The sequence below is a fragment of the Telopea speciosissima genome, chromosome 2 (genome assembly GCF_018873765.1).
Source record: "Telopea speciosissima isolate NSW1024214 ecotype Mountain lineage chromosome 2, Tspe_v1, whole genome shotgun sequence".
NCBI classification, from domain to species: Eukaryota; Viridiplantae; Streptophyta; class Magnoliopsida; order Proteales; family Proteaceae; genus Telopea; species Telopea speciosissima.
The window spans coordinates 3,918,859-3,945,184 of record NC_057917.1 but is presented as its reverse complement, the minus strand read 5'-3'; the positions used below and the strand labels follow the sequence as shown (position 1 = coordinate 3,945,184).

The 26,326-nt window shown below is 40.9% G+C and overlaps 2 protein-coding genes across 2 annotated transcripts; both read left to right on the top strand.

The window, feature by feature from the left end:
* Positions 1-7,023: 7,023 nt before the first annotated feature.
* Positions 7,024-7,628, top strand: LOC122649786 (histone H4). Its single transcript, XM_043843025.1, has one exon. It carries the CDS (start codon positions 7,115-7,117, stop codon positions 7,424-7,426), a length of 312 nt encoding a protein of 103 aa, XP_043698960.1. The 5' UTR covers positions 7,024-7,114; the 3' UTR covers positions 7,427-7,628.
* A 1,610-nt stretch (positions 7,629-9,238) lies between these two features.
* On the top strand, positions 9,239-24,451 carry LOC122652078 (ACT domain-containing protein ACR9-like). Its single transcript, XM_043845748.1, has 6 exons — positions 9,239-9,456; positions 9,713-9,931; positions 10,034-10,139; positions 11,120-11,471; positions 23,692-23,976; positions 24,076-24,451. The coding sequence occupies exons 1-6, from the start codon at positions 9,303-9,305 to the stop codon at positions 24,220-24,222; spliced, it is 1,263 nt and encodes a 420-aa protein (XP_043701683.1). The 5' UTR covers positions 9,239-9,302; the 3' UTR covers positions 24,223-24,451.
* Positions 24,452-26,326: the final 1,875 nt, after the last annotated feature.

Here is a 26,326-nt window from a genome sequence, read left to right as displayed (position 1 = left end):
CGGCTATATAAATAGCGAGAGCCAATGGTGTAGCACTACGGACGACTTGGGTAGTTTTTATTCAATGCTTCTGTTCTGCGACTTATCATCTGTGTTCCCGTTCATCTAATGGATTTGTATGCGGTCCCACAATCCAAAAGTCAAAGATTACAAACCTACGGTGCTTATAAGTTATCCAGATACTATCGTGCGGTTGCGCCGGATTCAGGATAAAACCAAGCAGGTTATGCATTTATTCTTGGTTAACTTAGGTACGAACTTTATCCCTTCCAGTTCCCTGCCCGGCCTAGTTCCCTAGTCCCCCAAACACAGGGGGCACAATAACCACCCTACCCTTGCTCAAACACTCTGCCCGGGTGGGATCCACACACACCTCCCCCCCCACCCCCTCTATTAGAGGGATTGGGGAACTGGGCCGAGCAAGGATGGAGGAGATAAATTTGTGCTTAGTTAGGGGTGTCAAAAGTTGGCCCGCATAGTAGGCCCGACCTGAACTAACTGGTTAAAGCCCGCTAATGGCTCAATCAATTAGTAAGCATGTCAGGCTCAAGCATAGGTCGTTTATCCAGTGTTCCTAATGTAAATTAGTGGTCTGACAGTCGCTTGACTGAGACTGACCAAATATCAACAGTTTATAGCTCGATTAATCCATTTAAACCTAGTTTGCCCAATTAATCAATTAGCCCGTTTAAAACTTGATTATGGACTAGGAACCGACCAATTGAATAGAAACGTGTTAATGCCCTAGCCTATGAGGCTTGATTACCTAAACAATCGGAAATAGTGTGGGGCCTTCTGTCCCAACCAAAATTGATCGAGCACGACCAGTTGAAACCGTAAGGGCATCAAGTTCCAACAGATCAAACTGAATGCTTAATGATTCTTGGTTTGGTTTTTTATGATGGGTCGCAAATATTAGTGACAAGTAGGTATCATCATTCCCTACTTATATGTTAAGCTTAACCTAATTTGACTCTTTCGCATAAAAACTAGACGAACTTTACCCCAGCTAAGAAAGCTTCTTCAACATCACACCCTTCTATTTTATGTAGCATGTGGTTGGAGGATTAGAATAAGAAAGGTGAAGGCAAGATCATCCTACGAAGAAGCTACTTTTTGTCATGTAGTAATGCGATATGGCAATTCCGATGTGAATACATAGGGCATGGTTTATAAAAAATCAAAGAAACCCTTTTTTGCTACCATAGGTCTTATTTGTCCAAAAAATATGGTTTCCACTTCCCACTTGATTTACTTTTTTTTTCTTTTTTTTTTTCTTTTTTTTTTCTTTTTCTTTTTTTTTTTGGTATAAGCAAAATTTATTGATTGGAAGGGCATGAAAAAGCCAAAGCTTCATTTACACACAAAACATGAAACCAAGGAACGGAATTAGGCCAAACCGTCTTGCATGCCAAAGTTGGGGCTTTCTTGGCTAGAGTATGTGCAATACAATTGGCATTCCTAGAGATAAAAAAGAAAGACCAACTCTCAAATAATAAAACGAGAGTGTGAATATCATCCACCAAAGGACCAAGCACTGTAGGAGGTTTGTGAGTTGCATCAGATAGGGCCAGGATCACCTTGCGATAATCAGATTCCACCCAAATCTTTTGATGACCAAGGTTCCAGGCGTGATGAAGGACCTAGCGAATGGCTATAGCTTCACCCAAAGGGGCATTGGAGTAGAGCAGAGGTTCAGATATGGCAAAAACATGGGCTCCCAATGTACCCCACACCACCCTTGAGAGAGTCCAGCGGCACAGCCGCATCACAGTTGATCTTTATGGAACCGATTGGCGAGGGCTCCCATTTTGAAGAGCAATCATCAGTAGCTTGAGCATGGTGGGAGTGAGAATTTGTAGTCTGGGAAAGGATAGAATCATCCGGCCAGAATTCTCCATAAGCATTGGATGCTGCTTGATTCACATCAGCTGCAGTCCACCTTCTCCTGTTAAAAACCATATCGTTCCTAGCAACCCACAGAAACCAACATATAAGAGAGCTCAACGATAGCGCATCCCTTGCTCCCTTCTTGTTCCCACTTGATTTATCATGTGGTAAGTATTACAGTTTTGTGAAAGTACTTCCCATATGGATCATGCAAGTCAAAATTTGCAATGCATGGTAGGGCATGCAACTAAATTAGAGCCTCGAATTTGAGAAGCGACTATTACATGAAACCCTTTGGCATTCAACAATTCAAGTTTGCCCAATTGACATAATGACATGCCATATGGGAAGGGAGAAAAAAAAAAAAAAAAAAACTAGGGTTTGTTACATTTCAAACAGTCTTAACACTTCTACCAAAAAATAAAAATTCATCTTAAAAGTTAAAGCTCATTCTATGAGAATAACAAATGTTTCATTCAGGCTTAAATACCTAAATAAAGTTATCTAATGTGCTAAAATCACTCATTGTAATACTATACAAGTTTGGTGAAGGGATATTGTTTAACTTCATGTGAACTCATAATAATTTCTAGCACAAGTAGATCATAAATACGCACACCATAAGGATCTTTAAGCAAGATAAAATAAACATGCTCCCTCTCTCTACTTCTTTTTCTTCCCCCCCCCCCCTCCAAACTTTACCAAGAAGACCAATTTGATATTCAATTAACTATGCACTCATTTGTGGCATTGGATTTGATTTGAATGTGACGTGATCTATTGTTCAATGACTATTTAGGTGATGCAATTTTTGTGTGCATATAAATCAATATGTAGTAATTATAAAAAAGGGTGTTTCAGGTTTTTTTTTTTTTTTTTAATATGGAAAAGACAATGTCTTTCTTGATTGGTATCATAGGAAACCCTCTTCCATATATTTAATACAACAATGTCTTTCTTGATTGGTATTTTACAAAAAATTTCAAAATGGACTACGAAGCTTGCACTATTTTCCAACCCCCTCATCCCATCTCCACTCTATTTTGACCATCAATTCATTTACATTATTGAATTACACTACTTCGCCTACCAGCAAACAGCCCCTAGCTCGATTGATTGGAGGAATTGCAAGTTGAGTGCATGCCCCAGTTTGCACTATTTCCAACCCCCTCATCCCATCTCCCCTCTATGTTGACCATCAATTCATTTACATAATTGGATTACACTACTTTGCCTACCAGCAAACAACCGCTAGCTCGGTTAGTTGGAGGCATTGCAAGTTGAGTGCATATCCCACCAGGAGGTCAAGGGATCGACTATCCTGGATTTCATATTGCAACAAATGATATTATTTGGCCATAAGATTATAAATTCTACTGGTACGAACAACCATTCAGCTATAAGGTTCTTCCAACCCTATAGTTTTTCGAGAAAATCGATGGAGAGGGAGAGAGACAAAAAATGGATAGTGAGAATGAGAGAATTGGGTTGATCATGAGTGCGGATCACGTGTACAAGTACCGTCCAAGGCCCTCTAGGGCCACTCGCGGGGAGGAGTGGAATCTCCTTCTCATCGTCTCTCTAATCTTGACATGAGATCAGATTTCTTATTAAGATCCCAATCAAAAGGATATTATCTTAAGGATTATGACCAATAGAATATATGCTACATTGAGGGTTGAACCAATTGAGAGGGGGGTAGGATGCCACTGGGATTCCCTCAAACATGCCATGTGTCAACTCGTTGCCACATTCCCAATGTGGTATTTACCAATAGATATAAAACCATTTAGGTGTAAGTAAAATCTCCCAAATTAAGTAGGTAATTACGCATTAATCCTACCAATATATAATATCAAAACTATAAGACAAGTATAAAATTACTATCATAACCACAGTATATTGAAAATGCAATTTCATAGATTATGTGATTCTGATTGGACCATTAAAACATTTTAAATATTGTTTGTAAAATAAATATAAACAAATAAAATATTAATTTCCAAAATCTTACAAATAATTTATGAAAATGCTATTGGATCTAGATTAGTGTTTAGTCAATTACAGACATTATTTCTCTTCGATATTCTCTCACAAAGAGCAGTCGATTCCATGTTGGGCGTTTTTATTTTGAATACGACCAAACATTGAAAATTCAGTACACCGATATATAAATAAAGAGACATCAACTATTGAGGCATCAAATTTCATATTAACAAGTTGTCCAATTCCGTCCATGGTTGTGAATAATTTTAAGTTAAAATCTAAAAGCTACCAAGATCCATTAATAAACCATAAATAATTAAATAAATGAAACAATTTAATTTAAATAACAATATATATATATATATTTTTTGGGTAAAAATTTAAATAACAAGATTTGATAGACACACTTCCAATATGGGAGGTTGCAAGTTTGGCCCTGGCGGCCTGAACCCACCCTGAGCCCGACCAGGGCCCGGGTTGAGATACCTTGGCCCTGAGGGCGGGTCAAGGTTGGGAATTTCTGGCCCTGAGTCAGGGTCGGGCCGGGTCTGGGTTGAGGCTTCGGGCTACCGACCCAGCCCAACCCGACCCTGTCTTCTTCTTCTTCTTCCCAACTTGGCCAACCCATGTATCTCCCTTTCTTAGCCTACCCAATCCATGCATCTCCCTTTCTCAGCCTCCCCAGCCCTTGCATATCTCTGTCCCCCCATTATCAGGGCCAATCAAAGTTGGCTAGGCCCAACCCTGAGGGCGGGTTAGGGTTGGATTTTTCTGACCCTGAGTCAGGGCCGGGTCGGGCCTGGGCCCAACTAAGGAGACTCCGGGTTGGGTTGGGGTTTTAAAAGGCCCGACCCAACCCGATCATGTTGCAACCCCAGTTGCAAGTATAACTCATCATTTATTTAGGTAAGCTATAATACCTAACATAAAGGAAAAAATAATATACATATCATTTTTTTATTTTCTTTTATGCTTTCAAACTTAGAGAGAAATCTTTATCCAAAAAAAAAAACTTAGAGAGAAATAAAAAGAAAAAAAAGGGGAAAATGGGCAGAGCCATTGTATCCCTCTTATGTAGTCAACACTCAACAAGTCATTAGGGGTGTCAATAAAGCCCGCTTGGCCTGAACCCGCCCGAACCCGCCCTGAGACCGGCCCAAACCCGACCCTAATTTTTCAGCCCGAAGGGCGGGTTAGGGTTTAGAAATAACTTGACCCTGGCAGGGTCGGGTCGGGCTCGGGTTTGGACCTCGGGTTGAGCCCGACCCTGAATTGTTTATAAGTATATATATATACTTTTATATATACAATATATATATATATATATATTATATTCTTCTTTATCCTAACAAAAAATAATAAAAAAAACAATCAAAACCCTCGAAACCTAAAGCGATTCACATTTCACTCTTTCCCTTCGTGCGCCGTCTCCAAACCCTATCTCTTTCCTTCTGCGATGCCTGGATTAGCCTCATCCTATCGACCTCGTTTGGACTTTGGAGGAGAAGGCTGACGAGGAGAACTACAAGGCGAGTCTTGTTCCATATCTCTCTCTTGGTTCTGTCTCTCGCTCTCTTCTCTTTGCTCTTTCTCCCTTTTTTTTTTTTTTTTGTTCTTTTCACTGGGTTTTAATCAAAGTTTCAAAGGAAAAAAAAAAAAAAAGGGTGGAGGGCGTTTTTGCTAGGAATCAACAGTGGGTTTTTTGTTTTTCTTAGAAGGGGTTAATCGAAGTTTCAGAGGAAAAAAAAAAGGGATGGTGGGTGTTTTCGCTGGGAATCGACAGTGGGTTTTTTTTTTTTTTTTTTTAAAGTCAAATGGGTGGGGTGATTTTCGGTGAAAATTGAAGATGGCGTTGTTCAACAGCACGATACTGTATGCAAGAGCTTGTACAAACGTCTTTGGGGATCTTCTTATCTGGTTTCAGGGACAGACTGAGCACTTCTAGGGAGAAAGATCTCTATAACGCGGTGAGCATTGTTTGAGTTGGATGTTATTTCTGGTTTGTTCCCTCTTTCTAGCATTTGATTTTTGATTTTCTTGCTCTAATGTTGGTAGATGTATGAGATTATTTTAATTTGGGTTTTGATCAGACTTTGATCTTCGTCTAAGATCATTGTGTATATGAGAGGGCCTGTTGGTCTTTGGCTATTTTGAAGAAGTTAATATGTTTTCAGAGATGGGAATTTTGGTGACTGGGAATCCTTTTGGTATATCTGACTCCTTGAGTTCCTATTCCAAAGGAGGAGGAACAACTCAAGGTGTTCAAGGGCCCCAGAGGACCTTTCAAAAGCTTGTGGTTTGAAACCAGTAATAGGAGCCCAAGTACAAAACAATTAGCTAAACATGCCTGAACTTTCAAAAGATGTTTCCATATCTGCTGAGCATTGGGGCAGCTGAAGGGAATCCAAACAAGAACAATAGAAAAATTGGGAGTTTTGTGAGTCTCCTGCTTGTTTTGTAGATCAATGAAGATGAAGATGAATTGCTGCTTCCGATTTTAAAACCCTGATTAAACTGTTCCTTATTTGAAAAAAAATAAAAATTAAAGTCAAGGGCAGTTCAGGGACAGGGTCAATCAGGGCCAACCCGACCTTGCCCGACCCTATCAGGGTCGGGTCGAACCGGGTCAGGGAAAACCCTGGCAAGATCGGGTCAGGGTTTCTTGGCCCTGCCAGGGTTGGGTCAGGGTCAGGATTTAGGTTAAGGCCTCTAGGGTCAGGGTCAGGGTTTAGGTTAAGGCCTCTAGGGTCAGGGTCAGGGTCAGGGTTTAGGTTAAGGCCTCTAGGGTCAGGGTCAGGGTTTAGGTAAGCCCGGCCCAACCCGACCCATTGACACCCCTACAAGTCATGTCTCATGCTACAATGAATCGAGCCAGCACGTACGATATATCTCCCACGTGGTTGAATTCGGAGAGAGTTGGGCGCATAAGTGCATAACTTCCCAGTTATGGAACTGACAATCCGTGGCGACATCCATCCAACACGTCCACCGTCGATGGACATGTAATCGACGATTCGTAATCAACCAAATCATTTCACGCGGATCGACGTTTTCGGCCGTAGATTAAACAGCGAAATCGGCCTTTGATGGCGCCATTAAGCCCGCCAAGAACAGATTTCAAAAACATCATCTATAAAACCCACTCGAGTCTCGTAACCAAATCATCAAAACCAAAAGCAGAAACGAAGCAGCTCTCTCGCCTCCACTTCTTAGCTAGAATCACAGAAATCTCCCGAAAATGTCTGGTCGTGGAAAGGGCGGTAAGGGTTTGGGCAAAGGAGGCGCAAAGCGTCACAGAAAGGTTTTGCGAGATAACATCCAGGGTATCACGAAGCCTGCGATTCGTCGTCTTGCGAGAAGAGGAGGTGTTAAGAGGATCAGCGGTCTCATCTATGAAGAAACGAGAGGTGTTCTTAAGATCTTTCTTGAGAATGTTATTCGTGATGCTGTGACTTACACAGAGCACGCAAGGAGGAAAACTGTGACGGCCATGGATGTCGTTTATGCCCTGAAGAGGCAGGGTAGAACCCTTTACGGCTTCGGCGGCTAAGTCATTTCTTAGGGTTTCTCATCCTCTGCTCTTCTTCCTCTAACAAATCAACGGTGATTGTAGAAGAAACTTGTATTTTAGGCTGTAATTGCTTTTAAACCCCACTGTAGTTAATGGCTTCTACCTTTCTTCTTTCAGAGGAATCGTATTTCATTTTGAATCGCTGATTTAAAATTTTCAATTTCTATTTCCCCCTTTTCAATTTGTTGGATTAGGTTTACCAGGAGAAGCTGTCGTTTTCATCTATAATTGATGTGTCACTGTTAGATAGCATCGCTGTGGGCCGCCTGACGGGTTCTGTATTAATCTGGACTCTCTCGACTCTTCCACAAATTACGGGACGGTCAAATTTTCTTTTCCCTTTCCGTTTTTTCGGAGCTTTCCTGTATCCTATGACGCTATGTTTCGAAACCAAGAAAAGAAAAGAGAAGCTAAATACACGATCTAGTATTGTACACACTATGGGGATCTCTTTATGCACACACTCTCTTCCTCTAGCCTTAAATATATTATACAAGCTCCAGTTTATTCCCCCCCAAAAAAAAAAAAAAAGAGAAGCCAAATACACGATCAAGTATTGTGATCGAACCATTTCCTATTTTGAATTTTTTTATTGGAATTTGATCACGATATTTATTTTGGTAGAATATTTTCTATGTTGAGGGTGTGGTCTGTACACCCAAACACATTGGGGTAGTCAAAATGACCATTTTACCCCCTTGAATGTTAGGTTCATGTGTCATGGGCAGATTGCTCTGCCACTCAAAGAACTCCCACTCTTTTTTTTAATTTTTATTTTATTTTATTTATTTATTTATTATGGGAACGAGATTGACCCATTTTGTATCAATATTAATATATTGCAGTATAGTGTCATCTTGCAGCATGGCGTGATCAACGAGCTTCTAAAAAAAAATATGGGGGAATTAGAGAAACAGAGAGACCAGTGTGAAATCCCTAGACATCTTCCACTAGAGTAGGGGTTGTGTAATTGGTATCGGGATTGTTCTTGTCCGATATTGATATAATATCGATCTCGATTGGCTTGTGTTAGTCTTGATGGGACAATTTTACTCCTAGATTTCAATAAAAAAATTAGTTTTATTTACTTTGAATCCTTGATCAGGACCTGGATTGATACTGTATTAGTGAGAAATCAATGATTCTCTATAAATACTAATTGACTAATAATGAAAGATTTAAAAACTTGGAATCGATAACAGAATGGGTCAGACTTTAATCCAAATCGAATAGGAATTGATTTTAAAACCAGGAATTTAAGCTATTTTATGGTGATAATTGAATCGATTTAAGAAATGGGAATCAGCCCATGAATTAGATAGTTTATGAAGAAAATGATTAGGAATCGGCTCATCCGATTCTAACTCAAGAAGCAAAGATTATGAGCGGTGGAAGTTGAGATCGGTGTCAATTGATTTGGATCTGGATTGACCGATTCACCGATCCAATTCTCGATTGTTAAAACCATGATGCTTGGAGAGAAAGAGTGAAATACTCACGTGAGTTTAGCCGCGGGTCGCAGTTCTGAAACTGTGAAATCTAACCACGCGTCCAGTTGTGACGTGGGACCGGCCTTTCTCACTGTGTGGCCAGGAGGAACGAGATACAAAGGTTTTAACAGCCACAGTCATACATTGGCCATTAATGTTGTCAGAGTATCTGCTTCTCTCCTCTTCTGTCTTCTATACCCTAAATCCATTAATCTCTGGATTGTTGTAATTCCTTTGTGTTTTTTTTAGAAGCTATTGAGAGATTTTAGTAGAAGAGGAGCAGAGAACTATTGACTTTTGAATTCTGATTGACGGTCTATCTGAATCGAATCTGATATTCCGGCGGTTTTCCGTCATATTTCGGTATGAGTATGCCGAGTGATGACATGGTGTTGATTCTGAAAGGGAAGAAGGTCGGTGAACCTTCTGTGATCACCGTTAATTGCCCAGATAAGACCGGACTCGGATGCGATCTCTGCAGAATCATTCTCGAATTCGGCCTTCGCATAACAAAGGGAGGTCAGCAATCTTACAACTTCAGTTTCGGATTCTGTTAATTTCTCATATTCCGCATTTTTTTGCTTCAGAAATCTTTTTTGTTGAATTTTCTACATTTTATTCATGGAGTACTTTGTATCCAGCTAAATATTGCGGTTCTCTTGGCTTTGGGTTCCGTTTGCGTATTTACTCTTTCACATTTCAGAACACCTGAGTTCCTTTTGTTTGGATTCTTTTGTGTGTTCTCATTGTTTCTGTAAACATTTCGTGGGTGTAGATGTCTCAACTGATGGGATTTGGTGTTACATCGTATTATGGGTGTTTCCTCATCCTGTCTCGCTCACTGTGAGTTGGGCAAGTTTGAAGAATCGGCTTTTATCTGTATGCCCTTCATATGCGGTTTCATTTTATTTCAATCAACAGTCAAGTTGCTGTACAAATTCCCCAATTTATCTCTTGAAATTCTGTTGCCTTGACCGGAAGGGTTTGCTACACGGTAACTATGAGAATAACTGTTTCTCAATACAGTTATATCCTCTGTTCACATTAAGAGCCATATATGGTATGGTTTTGATACTATTGCTGATTTTGCTTGCAGATGTCACTGAGGTCCTATGCGAGCTTGAGCTAATTATTCAGAGAGTAAAAGTGATGACAACCCCTGATGGCAGGGTCTTGGATTTCTTTTTCATAACAGATAGCATGTGAGGTTTCGGGTTTTGGATTTCGGTTTTTGTGAACTTATTTACACTGGAAAAGAGAAAAAATAATGAATGGAAGAAAAAATAATGCAACTTGGTAATAATTGTGTTTGCCTGGTTAATGTAGTTATCTTGTCTTCGGACATGTCCCCTAGAGGTTTTCTCGTGGACTCGGTTTCCACTTTCATCTCAAGATTAGGCCCATACACGGCTTTTTTTTCATGTTTTCTTGAGACAAGTATTTCTGCCATCAGACTTATTTATGGAGAATAATTTTTGTAGAATGAATGAAGAGATGGTTGTTTTAAATGTATAAGTAGTGAGTGAACTAGGATACAAAAGAGGAAGGGGAAGCATGTAAGAGAACCTTGGGATATAGAGAGTACACTAACATTATTTAATCACATACCTCAAAGCTAAAGAGTCGAGAGAATTAGCGTGTGCATTTAAGGCTTCAATGGATGGGCTGAAGAAGAGGTGGATTTGATAAGTGTGTATGGAAAACTTATGTTCTAATGTGAGTTAAGCTCTGTTGATAATGAGATGAGAGAACAGGGTTCTCTACCCTACACTGTACAGCTGGGATGGGGTTTCTGGTTTTGGATTTTGTTTGTTGAAGTTTTTCTTCAGTTATTCATGTCAGATTTGTCAAAAACCTACATGGCTGACAACAGTAGCCCCTTTTATACTTTAACTCCTTAAGAAGTCTCTCTAGTGATGGAAATGAAAAAGAGTGGGCATTTATGTTAGAGAACCTTAATGCGAGACTTACATAGGTAACAATTGAACGATGGGTACAACCACATTGCCAAATATCTGTTGTCCTCAACATCCTCTATCATCTAATTAATTAGTTTTATTTTGCATTAGTTTATGTGATGGGCATTTAAATTTGCTTCCGTTTCTTTTTAAATGGTTCTTGTCAATCTGAGCAGATTCCTGGTTTTTTGTGATCTCTTATATTTGCTACTGTATTATTTTAGGGACCTTTTACATACAAAAGAGAGGCAGGATGACACATGTAAACAGCTTCGTGCCGTTTTGGGAGAATCATGTATCATCTGTGAGCTTCATTTGGCAGGGTTTGAATATCAAACTCAACTGGGGGTATCTTCTCTTTCACCAGAGGCTGCTGAGGAATTATTTAGTTGTGAATTATCAGACAAGGAAAACCTTTCTCAAGCTCTTAGTCCAGATTTGACAAAACTGAAGAAGGCTAATGTCATGATAGACAATTCCCTAAGCCCTGCTCATACGTTGCTCCAAATACACTGTGTTGATCAAAAGGGCCTTCTTTATGACATTATGAGAACTTTGAAGGACTGCAAGATTCAGGTATTAATAGTATAATCCATTCACATTTCTACTTTATTTATCTAGTACTTTATAGGTTTGATGCAAAGGTAATGCTGTATTTGAATGTTGCTGCTATTAGGAACGCGTAGGCTGTGCACACAGCCAACGCAAATTGTGATGTGCCCAAGCGACTGGTGGGATTAATTAACAGGGTGGTTATTTTCACTATTTTCTCCCAACCAGTATTCTCCAAGTTTTTGGAATTTGGCATTTTTAGGCTCCAAAGCAACCCCCCTTACCTGTATCTTGTTCATTACTGTGAAATTATATGCAAAACATTTTGAAATCCATAATATGATATAACACCAAGTATATAGATCAACTGAATAAGAGGTCATCCTATTGCTGTAAATCATGATTTTGTTGTATCAACTTTTCTGGTTCCTTATTACATCACAGTGAGAGAAGCCAACCACAAACTATCCTGGTTTTCTTTTGTTATAAGTCAAAACGGTTGAGGTAAGCTTTAAAGAGAATGGAGTTCAAATTTGCATTAGGTATTGCTTTCGGTTATGTAACTTCACTTTCCTGAACCAATACAAACCGGATTTTTAATTGGTTTCAAATTGTAAACCAATGAAGAAATAGGAAGAAGAAGAAGAAGAGAAGCCGAGAGAGAAGAGGAGAAGAGAATCTGCAGAATTGGGAGAGTTCCACAATATGTGTTACTCTCCTCTAAACCTTCATTATGTAATCACTTAAAGGGTAAAACAGTAACCACCAAAATAAATAAAAGAAACAACCTAATAACTAATAGACTAATATACCCTCCTCACTGTGCTCTCGGTATTAACTCTCTGCGCTAATACCAAGATCACGATAACACTCCCCCTCAAGCTGGAGCATAGATGTCAATCATGCCCAGCTTGTGACAAATATAATCCACTATTGCACTTCCCAATGACTTTGTGAACACGTCTGCGAGTTGTTCTGCTGTACGGACATGGTCAGGAGAAATTAAACCTTGTTGTAGCTTTTCTCGAATGAAATGACAGTCAACCTCAATGTGTTTCGTCCTCTCATGAAACACCAGATTTGAAGCAATATGGACAACAGCTTGATTATCACACCACAGTTTCATTGGAGCACCATCAACAAAGCCAAGTTCAGTCATTAATTGCTTTACCCACTTCAACTCACAGGTAACATGTGCCATAACCCTGTATTCTGACTCTGCACTGGAGCGGGCAACAACTGTCTGTTTCTTACTCTTCCAGGACACCAAATTTCCACCAACAAATACACAGTAACCTGTAGTAGATCGTCTATCAGCCGGAGATCTTGCCCAGTCAGCATCTGAAAAACCTATTATCCTCCCATGACCATGATCACTGTAGAGAAGACCACGTTCAGGAGCCTTTTTTAAGATAGCGTAAAATATGCATAACAGCCTCCCAATGAGATGTCCGAGGAGCAGACAAAAACTGACTCACCACACTAACCGGAAAAGCTATATCAGGCCTAGTCACTGTGAGATAGTTCAATTTTCCAACAAGCCTCCGGTACTTTTCTGGATCACCTAAAATCTCACCATCCTCTGCAACAAGTTTTAAATAAGGATTCATAGGAGTATCTAGAGGTTTAGAACCTAGCATTCCTGTTTCTAACAGAAGATCAAGAACATATTTCCGCTGTGAGAGCGAGATCCCTTTCTTTGACTGAGCAACTTCCACACCCAAAAATTTCAGCTTTCCTAAGTCCTTAGTCTGAAATTTCTGCTGCAAGTGTGCCTTCAAACCATCAATTCCAGAAACATCATCTCCTGTGATGACTATATCATCAACATAAACCACAAGAAACAATTTTCCACCTTCAGAATAGCGGAAAAATACTGAATGATCACTATCACACCGTGTCAGCCCAAACTCTAGCACAACCTCAGTAAACCTACCGAACCAAGCTCTAGGGGAGTGTTTCAGCCCATAGAGAGATTTCTTCAATTTACACACCAAGCCAGACTCCCCCTGAGCAACAAACCCAGGAGGTTGCTCCATATAAACTTCTTCATGCAAATCACCATGCAAGAATGCATTTTTGACATCAAGCTGATATAAGGGCCAATGATAAATAGCAGCAAGAGATATCAAAATACGAACAGAAGTAAGCTTTGCCACGGGAGAAAAGGTATCCAAGTAATCCACACCATATACTTGGGCATAACCCTTGGTAACCAGACGGGCTTTCAAGCGAGCCAAGGACCCATCAGGATTCACCTTCACCACATACACCCAGAGACAACCAATAGCAGTCTTCCCTGAAGATAAGGGAACAAGATCCCAAGTCTAATTTTCTTCCAATGCCGATAATTCCTCACCCATAGTAGCCCTCCAACCAGGACTAGACAATGCCTTTGTGACAGACTTAGGAACAGGATGGTTCTCAATAGTATGTAAACAAGAATGAAAGGTGGAAGACAAACCATCATAGGAAACAAAGTTAGAAATCGGGTGTTGGGTACATGCCCTAACCCCCTTACGACGAGCAATAGGAATATCAAGATCAGAAGAAGGTTCCAAAGGAGGAGGATCATTATCTATCACAGGATCTGCCGGCAAAGTAGGAGATGGCGTAGAAGTTGATGTAGCAGGGGTCCAAGCACATACTTTCTATTGGTGACGTTGAAACACACTAGGTTGAGGTGCCGGTAATGAGGCGCTGCGGAGCATGGTGAACGATGAGCCGAACAACGATACTGGAATATCATCATCCAAGTCGAGACACGATTAGAAGAATGAACAAACGGTGTAGACTCAAAGAAAGATACATCAGCTGTAACAAAATACTTTCGCAAGTCAAAAGAATAACAACGATAACCCTTTTGAGTGCGAGAATAACCAACAAACATGCACTTGAGAGCCTTGGGATCCAACATGGAAACACCTGGACGATGATTACGAATAAAGCAAACACTACCAAACACACGTGGTGGCAAAACAAACAGTGGTGCAGAAGGAAACAACAAAGAAAAAGGAATACCACCACGTAAAACCAAAGAAGGCATACGATTAATAAGATAGCACGAGGTTAAAACAACATCTGCCCAAAAGGATTTGGCCACTTTCATCTCAAACAAGAGACAACGAGTAACCTCCATCAAATGTCTATTTTTCCTCTCAGCCACACCATTTTGCTGGGGGGTGTAGGCACAAGAGAACTGATGAATAATACCACGCTGAGTCATAAATTCAGCAAAAGGAGCAGAAAAATATTCCTTAGCATTATCACTACTAAGAACATTTAAAGAGTGTGAAAACTGATTATTCACTTCATTCACAAATGCACAGAATATAGAAAATAACTCAGAACGATTTTTCATTAAATAGATCCAGGTAACCCTGGAACAATCATCAAGAAAAGTTACAAAGTAACGAAAACCCAAAGTGGAAACGACAGGACATAGACCCCAAACATCTGAATGAACTAAAGACAGTGGTTGGTCAGACCGTTTATTAACTCTAGGTGGATAACTCGCACGGTGGAGTTTCCCAAATTGACACGACTCACAATTAAAACTAGAAATTGACCGAAAACGACCATCAAGAAGCTTCAAACTCTCCAATGAAGGATGATCCAAACGACAATGAATCTGGTGGGGTGACGCCACACTGGTACACGCCATAGATGAAGTGTCCTCAAGTATGTAAAGTCCCCCTGATGCACGACCTCTACCAATCATCCTCTTCGACGAAAGATCCTGAAATACACAAGAGTCAGAAGAAAAAGTTACAGAACAGTTATGGGTTTTAATAAACCGACTAACAAAGAAAAGGTTAAAAGGAAAATCAGGAATATAAAGAACGGAAGACAAAGAAAGAGAAGGTGTAATATGGACAGTACCAGTACCAGTCACCTTTGCCAAGAAACCATTAGCTAAAGTGACACTCGAAGAGGATTGCTGAAAAGAAGAAAGTATACCTGAAATGCCAGTCATGTGCTCGGAGGCCCCTGAATCAATGATCTAGGGACGGGAAGAGACAGTCGAAAGGCATGCAGTGGCATTACCTGTCTGAACAAAGGTCGCAGTTGGAGGCTGGGCTGGTTGAGAAATCTAAAACTGTGTATAATGGGCATATTCATCATCAGACATCTTCACAGTCTTACCCTCAGGCTGTGGAGAAACAGGAGAATTAGCTGTAGCAGAATTGGCAAACTGTTACTGAGTTGGTTTGCCATGAAGTTTCCAACAGAAACGTTGGATATGTCCTGGACGACGACAACGATGACAAGTGCGCACTGAACCACCAGAAACATCAGAGGTACCCTGAGTACCCAAGGTAGGTGCCTTACTAGAAAAACCAGCCCCACCACCACGACCACGGCCACCACAACCACCAGAACTGACATTACCACCACTACCAGCCCCACTGTTGGGCACACGGTTGGATGGAAAAGAAGCCAGGGCTGAAGTATCACCATCAGTAGTGTATTCCCGAGAAACACGAAGAACCCTGGAAAAAGTTTCAGACAAAGTGGCGACCTTGTCACCATCAAGAATTTGGGAGCGAACAGAGTCAAATTCCTTCCCAAGACCTCCCAAAAAACCCATAACAGCAAGTTGTTCCCGCTGGTTCTACATCTGTTCCACATTGGCCGTGATAGGAAGTAAGGCATTAAGCTCTTCATACATTCTCTTAAAATCAGCAAAGTACGACCCTTCCTATCAACCCTGTAGAACTCTTGGGACAAGTCATAAATGCGGGAAAGATTGTTTTGTCCAGAATACAAAACATTAAGATACTCTCACAACTCCTTCACTGTGTCAATGTGTGTAACCAAATCCACAATTTGGTGATCCATAGAATTCAGCATCTATCCCAAGATTCGAGCATCAACTGTCTCCCATGAAGAGTCATTCTCAGGCTTAGTGTCGAAGAGGTGTTTGTGTTGATCATGGCCAGTTAACACTAGCCGAACAATTTTCTTCCACTGCAAAAAATTGGTAACCCCTTCCAACTTCTTCTCGGTAATACGATTGGAAGAGGAAGAAAAAATTTCTGTTGTGACTGACTGTTAGATATATGGCCAGAATACCGTGGGGGGTATTCTGGACCTTTTCTTTATTATTTTATTAGTTTTGTATTATGTGGTTTAGTCCCACATTGCTCATGTACATATTTTACTATTCTATTATTCTTATAAATAAGAAGGTGCTTGGGATGAATTAATCATCCAAGCATAGAGTTCTAATTCAGATCCACTTAACATGGTATGAAAGCTGGTTATGAATTAGAACCATCCACGATTCCCTCCCCTTCTCTAATTCTCGATCTCTCTCTTGTTCTCTTCTCTCCTCTTCTTTCCTCTGTTTTGCATTGTTCTTCTTTGTCCCATAGGGCAGCACTGATGAGGTGATCTATTGATCCAGTGCTGCCCTCCTTGTTACCTCACTTCATGATATGAAGAATTGATCGATAAGGTGCTGCCCTCCTTTGCTGCGAATATTGAAGACTTCACCTTCATTGGAATGATTCACACTATATTACAAGGATTTTGTTCACTATATTGGAGCTTCAGACCTGCGGCAGATCAGTATTCCAGCACCTACATCAAGCTACATCAAGTTCCAGCCCTCAAGATCAATATCTCTTCACACTTTCAGGGTTTTTTTCAAAACCCTGACAATTGTCGATCTTGGGGTTCTACTTATCAGTTAATTCTGGTTTTTTGAGGAGTGCTTCACATCTGTTCAAGTGTCCTTCGACTGCAATTTCAGCCTCATACAGTCATTTTTCAGGCCTCACATCATCTTATCGATTTCAGCAATTTCAGGGTTTTTTTTAAAACCCTGAAAATATCGATCTCAAGGTTTTCTCTGGCTGCTGTTGCTGATTCTTGGAGACACTTATTCCTTCATTATTAGAGGGCTTTCATCCTTGTTTCAGCCCTTAACTTGGAGGTGTTCTTGGTTTTCTCTTCACAACAACCCTCTTCTCCGATTTGGGATTCTTCACTGTCTCCATGGGTGACTCTGTGGATTCGACTGCTACTTATGTTGGTGATGGAAACAGCAAACTAGAGTATCATACTTTCTCTCCAAATCCAATCAAGTTGGATGGGCACCAATTATCTACTTTGGTCTAGGTCTGCCTCCTTTGCCATTGCTGGCCGTGGCCTTACTGGTCATATTAGGGGATCCACTCCTATGCCTACTGAGGTTGGGGCTGCTCAAGACAAGTGGCTTGCCAACAATGGAGTTCTTATGTCCTACTTGATTGGTTCTATGGTTACAGATCTACAACACAATTTTCTTCTCCTTGATACAACCTCAGAAATTTGGGCTGCTTGCAAGGAGACTTATGGACAGCTTGGCAATGATGCCCAGGTATATGAAATCAGGAAGAAGGTCCTTCACACTACTCAGGGAGAATTGACAGTCTCCAAATACTATGCTACCTTGCGCAGCCTTTGGCAGCAATTGGACCATTTTTTTGATTTTCTCCCAAGTACAGCTGCAGATATTACTTCTTATAAGCAACACATGGACAAGATCAGGGTTTATGATTTCTTGGCAGGATTAAATGTGGAGTATGATCAGATTCGGGTTCAAGTGTTGGGTCACAAGCCTTTTCCCTCACTGAGCAGTCATATGCCCTAGTCTCCTCGAAGAAAACCGTAGGGGCTGCCATGTTGCACCCTCCTATTATCGACAGATCGGCTCTCAGTGTTGCCCCGCCACTCCCGCACCTAGTGGCATTGCTTCTCTTAGTGATTCTACTACAGGTCTTGTTTGTGATTCTTGTCACAAACCTTACCACACCAAGGAGAAGTCTGGAAACTTCATGGGAGACCGGCTGATTTTGAAGCTAAAAGGGTGCCAAGACAAAGATAAAGACAAAGACCAAGGCCCATCGGCAAATCTATCGCAACTCCTCGCTCATCGACACGGTCTCTCCCAGGATGATCTACAGGCCCTCCTACGTATGCTCGGGACTTCACTGCTGCCGCCTCTACTACATCGCCTATCGCCAATTCCTCGGCTCCTTCGAGTTCACACTTTGCCCGGTCGGTATTCCATTTGTAGGTCATTGTTAGCTTGGCTTCCCATCCTTGGATCATAGATTCTGAGCTACGGATCATATGACCGGTTCCTCTAGTCTGTTTCACGGATATTCTCCCACTGGAAAGATAAGGTCAAAGTGGTGATGGGTCCCTTTCTTCAATATCTGGAAAAGGACTCATCAACCGCACTTCCTCTCTTCCCTTGTCTTCTTTTTACATATTCCTAATTTTACTACTAACCTTCTTTCCATTAGTAGTATTACTCGTGATCTTAATCTGCAAAGTCACTTTTTTCCATCTCATTGTGTGTTTCAGGATCGGCCTCTGGGAAGACGATTGGATTGGGTAAAGTGCATGGTGGCTTGTACCTGCTTGATGACGGTCGCTTCTCTCCACCACCATTGCCTTCTCCTCTGCATCAGAACTCCTTGGTCTCTTCTGAACTTTACCAGTGGTACTCTCGGTTAGGTCACCCCCCTTTCGGAATTTTAGCTCATTTATTTCCTCGTTTGGTCACCCTACATACTAAGGATGACTTTTTTTGTGAGGCTTGTGTTCTGGCCAAACAGACACGTTCAAATTATCCTATTTCAAATAAAAGGAGTTCTTCTTGTTTTAATTTGGTACATTCTGATGTTTGGGGCCCTAGTCGCAACCCCTCTATTTCTGGTCATCGCTGGTTTGTCTCTTTTATTGATTGTCATTCTCGGAACACTTGGGTATATCTTTTGCACACTAAAAATCAGGTTTTCTCATGTTTTCAGCATTTTCATAAGATGATTCAAACTCAGTTCCAGGCTACTCTCCAAATATTGAGAAGTGATAATGGAACCGAGTTTATTGAATCACAATGTCAAAAATATTTGGCTGATTATGGCATTATTCACCAAACTAGTTGTGTTGATACCCCTGCCCAGAATGGTGTGGCAAAAAGAAAAAACCGTCATTTGTTGGAAATGGCCCGGGCTTTGATGTTTGGGAGGAATGTTCCTTCTCAATATTGGGGGGATGCGGTTCTTACTGCCGCCTATCTCATCAATAGGCTCCTTTCTCGGGTTCTTAATTCCCGTACCCCCTCTGATATTTTATTGGGCCATTCCTCCTTTATTATCCCTCCCAAAGTATTTGGGTGTGTATGTTATGCTAAGGATACCAGATCTCCAGGCAAGCTTGAGCCTCGTGGGCTCCGTTGTATTTTCTTGGGTTATTCTCCAACACAGAAAGGTTATAAGTGTTATTATCCCCCTTCCCGTCGTACCTTGGTGAGTATGGATGTTGTTTTCCATGAGACCCTTTCTTATTATTCTTCACCACCTCTTGAGGAGAGTTCTAGTGAAGATGTGCCCTTTGAGATTCCTCCACTAGAGGTTCCTCCGTCGCTGTCCAAGATCCTTTGATGGTACCCACGTGCTGCCCACCTCCTTTGATCGATGCCCAACCTCCTTTGGATGATGTCCAACCTCCTCCTACTGTTCCTCCCTCACCTAATGGGAATCCTTTACGGGGGAGACCATAGAAAATAGTGTTGTTAATGTTCCTATTCAGGGGGAGCTGACTCCAGTCCAGAGAACTATTGGTGAATTTCAGAAGAGAATTGACAATTCCAACATTCTCACCTACACAAGGGGCAGAACCAACAGAGGGCGTTGCAATCCCCTTTAGCACCAATACCCATCCAATTGCCGGCTCCAGATCCGATCCTCCATCTCCTGGTAATCCCTCTTCTTCCGACCTACCTATTGCTCACCGCAAAGGTACTAGGACTTGTACTTTACATCCCATATCTCGTGTTGTTTCTTATAGCTCTCTTTCTCCATCTTTTCGTGTTTTTGTATCTTCTCTTTCTTCTGTTTCGATTCCTAAAACTTGGCAGGAAGCATCTACAGATGGAAAGTGGAAGGCAGCAATGTTGGAAAAAATGAGAGCACTACATAAAAATAATATATGGGAGCTTGTGACTCTTCCTCCGGGAAAGAAACCAGTTGGATGTAGATGGGTCTTCGTGGTCAAACAGAAAGCTGATGGTTCTGTGGATCGATATAAGGCACGTCTGGTTGCAAAGGGGTTCACTCAAAGTTATGAAGTTGACTATCGGAGACCTTTGCACCATGCGGCTCAACACTGTCCGGGTGCTATTATCTTGTGCTATAAATCTTGGGTGGGATCTTCAACGTTAGATGTCAAGAATGCCTTCCTCCATGGGGAGCTTGAGGAGGAGGTATATATGGACATTCCACCAGCTTCTCGATGACAGGACCAAGGGCAAGGTCTCAGTAGGCAAGCGTGCACTTTATGGGCTGAAACAGTCACCTAGGGCATGGTTTGGCGATTTCACAAGGCTATGATTTCAGCAGGTTATAGGCGAGTAATGCTGATCACACTTTGTTTATCAGACGAGTTGGTGACAAGGTAACTCTTCTCATAGTCTATGTGGATGATATTGTGGTCACTGGTAATGATGGTGATGCTATCAGGGATTTGAAGTTCCTCCTTGGCCGTGAGTTTGAGGTCAAAGATCTTGGTCCTCTGAAATATTTTCTAAGGATAGAAGTTGCTCGCTCTTCAAAGGGCATCTTTCTTTCTCAAAGAAAATATGTTCTTGATCTATTGACTGACACAGGGCTGCTAGGCTGTCATCCTTCAGATACTCCTATGGAAGCTACTACAAAACTTAGGGAGAAAGAGGGTGAGCCTGTTGACAAGGGTATTTATCAGCGGTTAGTGGGCAAGTTAATCTACCTTTCTCACACACGACCTGACATTGCGATTCTTTGTGAGTTTGGTGAGCCAGTTCATGCATGATCCCTATTCCTCTTATATGGATGCAGTCCGTCGTATTTTGAGGTATTGGAAGTCTGCTCCAGGAAAGGGAATCCTTCTATCTCCCACGGGTCACCTTAAGATTCACCTTAAGATTGAAGCCTATACTGATGCCGATTGGGCTGGTTCTCCTGACAGGAAATCTATCTCTGGTTACTGTTCCTTTGTTGGTGGGAACCTTGTCACATGGCGTACCAAGAAGCAGAATGTTGTGGCCAGGTCCAGTGCTGAAGCCGAGTTTCGTGCGATGGCCCAAGGAATTTGTGAACTTTTGTGGCTTAGAGGATTATTACAGGATATCGGTGTTGCTATCCATCTTCCCATGATGCTTTATTGTGACAATAAAGCAGCCATTAGCATTGCTCATAACCCTGTCCAGCATGATCGTACTAAACACGTGGAGGTTGACCGACATTTCATCAAGGAGAAGCTTGAGGCCGGCCTCATTTGTGTTCCTTTTGTGAAGTCTACTGATCAACTGGCTGATGTGTTCACTAAGGGACTGAGTAGCAAGCTGTTTCATCCTATCTTAGTCAAGTTGGGCATGCATGATATATATGCTCCAACTTGAGGGGGAGTGTTAGATATATGGCCAGAATACCGTGGGGGGTATTCTGGATCTTTTCTTTGTTATTTTATTAGTTTTGTATTATGTGGTTTAGTCCCACATTGCTCATGTACATATTTTACTATTCTATTATTCTTATAAATAAGAAGGTGCTTGGGATGAATTAATCATCCAAGCATAGAGTTCTAATTCAGATCCACTTAACATTGACTTTGAACCTTCCACAGATTTCAACTCATCACCCATGATCTACTTGATGAAGTGAAGACAAAATAGAATGAAGAATGCTGAAAACAGGGACAGAAATCGATAAAGACTAAAGAACCTTGATAGAAGTCAATAGAGGCAGCAAAAGGCAGCAATCAATTTCCTCAGATAAAACCTTGACAAAATCCGATACAGACAGTGGAGGCAGCAATCGATCTCCTCAACCAAAACCCTGACAAAATCTTCACTTCATCGAAAAAAATCCTTCAATTATTCCTCAAACAAAAAGAGAGACCTAGTTCTTAATTCATAGCATGAACTAATCTCTAAACAAATCCAAAAAACAGCATAGGATGCTGCACCCCTTTAAACAAAAAATAGAAGACACCGCAATTGCTTCAAGTCTTTAAAAAATATTTAAAACTTCAATCGAATGCTGTAGATAAGGGAAGCAGTGATCCACGAAATCTGTAGCAGTCCTTACAGCTCTGATACCATGTAAACCAATGAAGAAAAAGGAAGAAGAAGAAGAAGAGAAGCCGAGAGAGAAGAGGAGAAGAGAATCTGCAGAATTGGGAGAGTTCCACGATATGTGTTACTCTCCTCTAAACCTTCATTATGTAATCACTTAAAGGGTAAAACAGTAAACACCAAAATAAATAAAAGAAACAACCTAATAACTAATAGACTAATATACCCTCCTCACTGTGCTCTCGGTATTAGCTCTCTGCGCTAATACCAAGATCACGATAACACAAATGAACCAGTTTTCAAGACACCATGAGGAGCTTAAATCCCAATTCATTGTCACCCCGGTAGTTGTCCTGAGGTAAATTAAGTCCTGGTTAGGAATGCAAATTGGGGAGCTTAAGGCCTAATAAACTCTTGGATTGGATTGTGTTGGTGTAATATGTTGTCTTAAAGGGTTTTAAATGTCTACAATGTGTCTTCATTGCCTCCTTATGTTGCCTTATTCCCATTTCCCCTGGGCAACCTAGCCTGTCACTGCCTTTCCTCTCCCAGTTCACAAGTTAGGTCGGGGTGAGGCCTTCATGGTTTAGTTCCCATATCTAACCTTTTTTCATCATGACAAATTCAGTTTAATGGAACTTATGGAGCTTTTAAACATTTTTTTTTTGGAACTTAAGGAGCTTGTAAACATTTTATACACCCTACTGTGGTACACCTCCAGAATTTCTGACTTCAGTCTTGTCCACTGGACCTACCTTGGAGTACTTCACCAGCAGTAGGCGGCCCTATGATATATGTCATGGATGGGTTAGCATCAGGGTTGGATTGGGTGGATCCACTGATGTTTATGGGTATGGGCGGAGACCAGTTCGATATTCCCTATTTTTGGAATCTCAATTTTTTCTGACTGAGTTCAGATGACTGGTGAGGATCAGGTTTCTAACAGATGATCCAGATCAGATTGTTAGAGACTGATCCTGTCCTTGATCCCAAACTTTATGCTGTTACAATTTCCCCTACAAGTCAGGAATTGTATTAAAGCCATACAGCATACAGCTTTGTCAATCTCCATAACCTTCAAGAGGTGCTTTGCCTTTTCTGATATACCTTTTTATGGTTTGCTGTCTCATTTAGATAGCATATGGAAGATTCTCATCAAACAACAAAGGTCTTCGGGTTGTGGACCTATTTATCCAGCAAACAGATGGAAAAAAGATTGTGGATTTGGACAAGCAGAATTATCTGTGTCAACGTTTGAAGTTAGAGATGCTTCACCCATTGCGGGTGATTATCACCAACCGTGGGCCTGATACTGAACTTTTGGTTGCTAACCCAGTAGAATTATCTGGAAAGGGAAGACCCCGTGTTTTCTACGATGTTACACTTGCTCTGAAAGTGCTAGGGATCTGCATTTTCTCGGTAAGAAATCCTGCATTTTCTTACCCTGTGCAGATATTCTGGGCTTGTTTTGTCCCCACTTCAGGAATTACAGAAACATTATGCTTTATTTGATTTTAGGCTGAAATTGGAAGGTATTCTACATCAGATCACGAATGGGAAGTCTATAGATTCCTTTTGGATGAAAGCTGCGACTTTCAACTGTCAAGAAGTCAAGCTAGAAATCTTATTGTAGACAGAGTGAGAAGAACTTTGATGGGATGGTGAACTGACTTAACTTTGTGTTTGGTTGTTAGGTCCACAATCACAGTTAACCTCTCCCTTACTTCTACTTGTAAGAATTTGAATTTATGTGTACAGTTGCTCTTATATGATATCTACATGGTTATGTTTTGCTTTCTCACTTCTTTCTTTTTTTTTTTTTTTTTTTTTTTTTAATTCCTGCAGTTCAATGGGCTAATATTTCACTTATTTATGGGTAATCCTGGTTATTTTACTTGTTTCCTGGTGGAACTATGATCTTTATTCCAACTTTGCATTGTCTACCGTAAATTGGTCCGCTGATTAATGCAGAGTTGTTAGTCTCCTATTGATAAGAGAATGTTATTGTACAGCACCCATTGAACTGAAACTTGTCCTTTAGAACATCAATCCTTAGTAGGAGGAGAGCTTAATAGCAATTAGGCTGAAAAAGTTTAGGTCTTAATTCTAGTTGTTATTCTGAACATGTTTGTGTTAAATTTCTTTTATGCATAACAGAATCATTCATCTCCTGGCTCCTGCATGGTGTAATTGGAACCTTTAAAATGTGAAGGTTGATGAGTAACAAGTAAAAGGTTGAGCCAAGATTTTCAGATTGTATCATATCATTTAGTTGAACCTAATTAGACAGTGCCTACCATAAAAGTTTGTCATGGTTTTTTTATGAAAAGAGGCTCATTCAAGACTAACTCGGACACAGACCATTATCAACTTGTGAAAAAAAAAAAATTAGACATGCATGAAACTCAATTTTCATATCCTTGCTAATGTCTATAACAGTCTGTTTTAAATTTGTGTGCCGTTCTTCTTAATCTTTCTACTTGCACCTCCCTTCCCTGTGAGTCTCGTCATGTGTGTGTGTGTGTTCAACTCTTCTCTTCTTTGTACTGTGTGTAGCTCAGCTCATATTTAAGGGAGTTAAAAATAACTGAGAGATTCAAAAGCCTCTTTGTCTGAGTGTCTGACTTGTCATATCTTTAAACATGGAGCTATTTACATTGGGCCCCAAAAGTGCTGCAAGCTAGACAATGGGCGGGCGTTAGCGAAGCGCTTTCTGAGTTTTATTTTCCTTTGGAATTTACTGGCATGGGTTCAAGTTTAAAAACAGTCTCTGTGAAAGCCGGGGGTAAAGCTGCGTATATTATGATCCTCTCCAGACCCTGTAGTGGCGGGAGCCTCGTTCACTAGGTACATCCTTTGGGATCTGTTGGCACATATCGATAGAAAGGATAGGTGTTGTTTAAGAGCCTTTAATCATGGGGTGATATTCTCTTTATTAAAGATTACAGTCCGGAGTAGAACGAGGATAATGTATTGTGTAAAAATGTTAAGACCATAAAAAAGCTATCAAATATTCAAATCCCATTACAGTTGAAAATTTTGCGATTACTTTATAAGATAGATTTAACAATCTACAGATCATAACGACTAACAGCCAAGAAACACCATCAGAACTGCACCATGGCTTTGTATTAAATTTTTGGGAAAATTATACTGTGACCTCCTGAGGTTTGGCTTAAATATCGAATGACCCCATGTGTTTTTAAATTATACAGTTGCACCCGTTGAGTTTAGGTTAGTTGTTACAGTCAGCCTCACTCCGTTAGTTAGGTAACTTAGGTGATACGGTGTTGGTTAAGTTTACTTTCAAATGACTAATATACCCTTTTTAAGGTGTAAGCTTACCATTTTACCTATAGGACATCCCTAACTTCACACCCCTTCCCGCACCAACCCTTCCCCTGTTACTCTCAAAAGAGGGTCTACGGTTCTGGCACTCCTTCCTCTGCTACTTGAAGTCATGATAAGGAAGCAACTCCATTAAGATGGCAATCTGCTAAAGACCCAGATCTATTTTCAGGTATAGCAGAATAATCAGCAGGTACACAAAGCTTCTTATCCTCTTCTGGAATTGGCTAGGGTCGCTGAGTCCGGTGATGCAGGAACCTAACCAGACAACCGGAGAGGGCCAAAAGAGCAAAACCAGCTGCAATCCCAATACCGACAAAGACCCATTTCTTAGATGAAAAGTGCTTGTGGTATATCTAGTCGGAGGAGAGTTCGCTGGAACTCCATCTCTGAAACTCAGACTGAGCTGAAACTGGAATTG